Source organism: Nannospalax galili, unplaced genomic scaffold (genome assembly GCF_000622305.1).
Source record: "Nannospalax galili isolate Female #2095 unplaced genomic scaffold, S.galili_v1.0 scaffold525, whole genome shotgun sequence".
Classification (NCBI taxonomy): domain Eukaryota; kingdom Metazoa; phylum Chordata; class Mammalia; order Rodentia; family Spalacidae; genus Nannospalax; species Nannospalax galili.
The window spans coordinates 87,100-91,961 of record NW_008353937.1 but is presented as its reverse complement, the minus strand read 5'-3'; the positions used below and the strand labels follow the sequence as shown (position 1 = coordinate 91,961).

General features: G+C 56.1%; 1 protein-coding gene across 1 annotated transcript; it reads right to left on the bottom strand.

The window, feature by feature from the left end:
* Nucleotides 1–1,035: 1,035 nt before the first annotated feature.
* On the bottom strand, nt 1,036–3,958 carry LOC103748430 (lymphocyte antigen 6D-like). The gene is made up of 4 exons (XM_008851075.2): nt 3,894–3,958; nt 2,449–2,547; nt 1,665–2,074; nt 1,036–1,311 (listed from the first exon to the last, which is right to left on the bottom strand). Exons 1-3 carry the CDS (start codon nt 3,943–3,945, stop codon nt 1,890–1,892), a joined length of 336 nt encoding a protein of 111 aa, XP_008849297.2. The 5' UTR covers nt 3,946–3,958; the 3' UTR covers nt 1,036–1,311; nt 1,665–1,889.
* Between the last annotated feature and the right edge of the window lie 904 nt (nt 3,959–4,862).

The following is a 4,862-nucleotide window of genomic DNA, read 5'->3' as shown; positions in this document are numbered from 1 at the left end:
GCCTAGAGGACACAGAGGACATGGGTAGAAGGGCCTAGAGGCACACAGGCCAGAGCTCCAGATGCCCGCTCACCCTGTCCTGACCCGCACCCTGAGCTGGCTGCCGGGGACACAGGCTTCAGGGACCCCACAGCCTGGTGAAAGGTGCATCAAGAGCCACTACAGGCTGTGTCTTGAGCTATGCTGAGCCTCTGCTTCCCCTGGGAAGGGGCTGGATGTGGGAAGAGGATGTGGAGAAGGGGAATGGAGCTCTATGAACACCCCTTTCTTAGCCACCCCTCTAGAAGGGAATGACTGTCAAGCCCTCTGAGGAGCCCTGGCTCTTAGAAGGGCAAATCAGAGGTCCCTTGCAGGTAAGAGAGCCCCACACTTGCCCATGACCCCAATCACACTTGCCCATGACCCCAATCAACTTCAACCAGGGACCCATGCGCCCGCTGAGTAACTGGCACCTACAGGGCAGCTGTACCAGTGGGTACATTTGTTCCCCTGCCTTGGCACTCATGTCACCCACTGCTGGACACCTGAAGGACCAGGCCTCTTGATCCTTGTGACAAGGGAACCCACCAGTTCTTGAAGGGAGGAGACTATGTATGGGCAGAGATGTGGGCTGAAACTAGACATTCCCAGGGCCACACAGCTCAGCAGGATCCGTTGACCTCAGGACCTCACCACCTACCTTTCGAACCCTGGGGTTGCAGTAACCTAACTCTTCCCAGGGCTGCGTCCCTTTGATGACTTGAGTCAGGGGCCCAGCTGGGGAAGAGTCCTGACAGTTGAGAAACTGACCTAACAAATGCTCGAGGTCCGAGCAGTCCCCCGGGGCTGCAGAAAGTGGGGACTCCATCTATACTTTTCTCCTGAAGCTCATGGGGTGGGGGGACCATGGGAGATTGACATCCCATAAGTGCACACCCCTCCAGTGTGTCTCCATGAAAACTTGTTCCCACTCCCCAGAGTTTGTTGATTTCCCTAGGGAGGTGCTGCCTGGGCTTTCCGATTGGAGGAGAAAGACAGACACATGTTGGGGAGAGAGGCAGCTTCTCTTTAATGAAGGATGTTTGGTCACAAGAACTGGCATGCTGACAGAGGTCTGGACCTGGGCAGTGAAGAGAAGAAATACTTCAGGCTTCAGCCAGTGAGTATGGAAGTCACCTCAGAGCTGACCAAAGCCCACCTCTCGCACTCCTGATTCTGATGCACTTTTCTCCAGAGTGGACCACAGTCCACAGAAGCCGAGGTCCTGCTGGGGTTGGTGCTGTCCCAGGAGAGAAGCCTCAGGGTCCATCTTGGGGCTAAGGTGTCCTGGGTCTGCAGACAGCACAGCTGGGATGCACCTTGTCCCACACCATGCTCAAGGAGGATCCATCCCAGCTTAGCAGCTGCCCTTCCCCCACAGCGAGACAGGAGGCTTCTGCACAGGCTTTCCGTTTACTAACGGTCTTCGGACCCAACTGAGTAGCACACTTTACCACTGGGCCAGGAGACCACTGGGGCTCTACTCCCCTGAAGTGGTGGACAGGCCCAGGTCCTCTGAGGTAGTTGGAGGGATAGAGTCATGGGTTGCACAGAAAGATGAGGTCCCCAAAGCTTGCCTCCCCACCCCACCCCTGCCCCCAGCTCAGTAACAGTTTCAAGCCTTGAACACCTTTTTGCACCAGCACCTGGAGGCCAGCAGGTGGCCAGCTCTCCATACAGATCTGAACGCAGCACCCTGGACAGCAGCAAGAGCCCCACCGAGGTATCCGCCTAGGGTCCCAGTCCACAAGCCTTCTTTCCTGAAATCCTCCCCATTAGAGGCCGAGGTAGAGCACATGCCTAAGGATGGGAACAAACTCCGGATTCCAAGCTCTGCGGTTCATGAGCCTACGTGGGACGGAGGTCTGCGCCTACAGTCTGAGGTAGAGGCAGCAGACACCGAGGGCCAGCAGCCCCCAGCTGGCGCGGCGGCTCACCGCACTGTTGCAGAGGTCTGTGTTGCAGCAGGAGGTCTTGGAGTTGGGCAGGCTCTCTGGGGCAGTGGGGCATTTATATGCACAAGCTTTTATCACAACCACTTCATAGCCTGGGGGCGCTGGAAACAGAGGGAAGAGAAACTTTTACTGAGAGTTGTGATATCCATCCCCCCCCCCCCCCCCCCCAGCAAACTCAGGCCACCCGCAAGCTCCAGCTCACAGCAAGAGGTCAGTGGGGTCAGGGTTCAGAGTGTGAGCAGGATTATAGCTCAGTGTATGACCAGGATCAGGGGCCCAGGGTGAGGACTCAGGATCGTGACTAGGCTCAGGGCCTTTACCCATTCCCTTACAAAATTTGCCTGAACGACTGCTGGTGAATCTCAGGGGAAGGGGGTCCTTCCAGTTCCTCTGATCCCACCAGCAAGCCCCGCCCTCTGCTGACAGCCCCAGATTCCACCCCACCCTGCACCCACCCACCCCCAGGGGCACTCACTGTGCCAGGTGGTCATGCAGAAATAGCTGCTGTTGTTGCACGGTGTGGGGTTGTAGCAACTTTCTGTTGATTTGCACTCATGACAGTTCAGTGCCTGAGCTGCAAAAACAGGGCTGGGGTCAGAGACGGAGGCCTGGGTTTACCCTGGCCTCCCACTCCACAGCCGTACCAGCATGAGACCCAGCTCTGTGGAAAGCACCAAGCATCCCACCCTGTCCTCCACCCACCCTCGTGGACAGCCTCTGGACAGACACACTGAGATACCAGGGCACAGGGCCCCATCTCCAGGACAGGAAACCAAGGCTCTGTGAGCCAGAAGCCCACACTGCTAGTGATACCCCCCCCCAGCCAGGTGCCACAGTGGAAGCCTGACAGGCAGATGGGGGCAACTCCATAGGGCTTCACAAAAGCCACAGCAAGTTCAGCAGCACATCACAGTGAATGAGAAGTGAATGGGTGGGGGTAGGTATGGCAGCGCATGTCTTTAATCCCAGCACTTGGGAGGCAGAGGCAGGAGGATCTCTGTGAGTTCAAGGCCAGCCTGGTCTACATAGTGAGTTCCAGGACAGCTGGGGCTACAGGGAAACCCTGTGTCAAAAAGAAAAAAAAAGGGGCAGAGACTACCTTCTAGCCCTTCATGGACTGCAACTAAGAAAGGAAGGAAGGGAGGAAGAAGGAAGGAAGAAGGAAAGAAGGAGGGGAGGCAGGAAGGGAGGGAGGGAGGGAGGAAGGAAGGAAGGAAGGAAGGAAGGAAGGAAGGAAGGAAGGAAGGGGAGGAGGAGGGAGGGAGGAAGGGAGGAGGGAGGGAGGAAAGAAAAGAGAAAAAGTAAGTGGAGCCAATGAGGTGTGTAAAGGTGCTTGCTGCCCAGCCTGAAGACCTGAGTTTAATCCCCAGATCCCACAAGGTGGAAGGACAGAACCGACCCCTGAAAGTTGTCCTCTGACTTCCACATGCACACCTTGGCGTGAGCATACGGGGGTGGGGCATGGGGGCACAGAATAACTAATGTAATTAAAGAGGATTTAGATGCTGAGACATGGCTCGGCTGTTAAGAATTCGTACCTCCTTTGTAATGGACCTGAGTATGGTTTCCAGCACCTACCCATGTTGGGAAGTTCACAAATGCCTGTAACTCCAGTTCAAGGGATACAACATCCTCTTCTGGCCCCCACAGACTGCACACACATGACAGACACACATACACACGCACATACACATGAATAAAAAAATAATCTAAAATTTTTGAGTGAAAGCAGCTTGAGGCTGGACTGTGGTCTTGCTCCCAGCTCACACAGACTGGCTGCGAGGCCTCCAGCAGTCCCGTTCCCTGTGCCAGCACCTCCTCTGGGCAGGTGGACTGCATCATTTGGGGGTCTGTCCAGCCAGATCAGCCCACCCCTCAGGATGCCAGTCAGTCCTCAGGGCTAGCTACCCAGTGGCTCACCTGGCAATCCCAGCAGGGTCAGGGGCAGCAGCCAAAGCAGGTGAGTCCTCATTGTGGGCAGTGGGGGCAGGTGGGTCACTGTGTCTGGCTGGCGCTGGATCTGCCTGTCTTTATGGTCCCTCCTGGTGGGGTGGGTGGAGCCTCGGATCCCTCTCCCACCTCTGACTACCGGCATGTGTCATTTCTGGGGGTGTGGTTGGAAAGTAAATACCTCTGATATCACCTGGCCTGGTGCTCCAGGCCTTCTACCCTACCAGCACCCCCTTTTCCTGTTTCCAGCCAAGTCCCGCCCCTCCACCCCAGCTATGGTGCTCTGATTCCAGCAGATTCATCATCCAGGGACCGTTGTCTGCCTGGTATGGACCTTAACAAGTGTGCCAGGAAGGGTTAAAACACCAGGAAAGTATCTTCTCACAGTGCTAAATGTGGGAGTCGGATCACAGTGCCCACAAGTGGCTTCTTCCTAGGGCCCCTCTCCAAGGCGTGTGGATGACATCTTCTTCTCATGTGCTCACATGTTCACACACATGCACACACGTGCACACACGCACACACAGTGAGGCAAGGAGACCTCGTCAGAAGACAGGGCTGGTGAGACGTGGACAGAAGCAAGGAGGGAGGACACATCCGGAGTTTCTGGAAGCTGGAAGGAGCCAAGAAGACTACCCCAGCCTGCAGGGGTACAGCTCTGGGGACCAGGTAACAGCCCACTGGGCCCATCTGACTCCAGAAATGTAAGAAATCAGTGCATGGTGTTGTTCCAAGCAATTGGGTTTGTGGTCATTCCTTGCAGCAGCCACAGATGGCCCAGCCATCAGGTGTCCACTTAGCTAACTGGACCAGTGAGAAGTGAGCCCAGCTCTGAGGCTCTTCCCCGAAGGGACTCGGCTCGTGACACTAATGACAAGAGCAGGGGACTCCTTAAAGGGATTCCAGCCCTGCCACAGAATGGATGACGAGGCCCCAGCT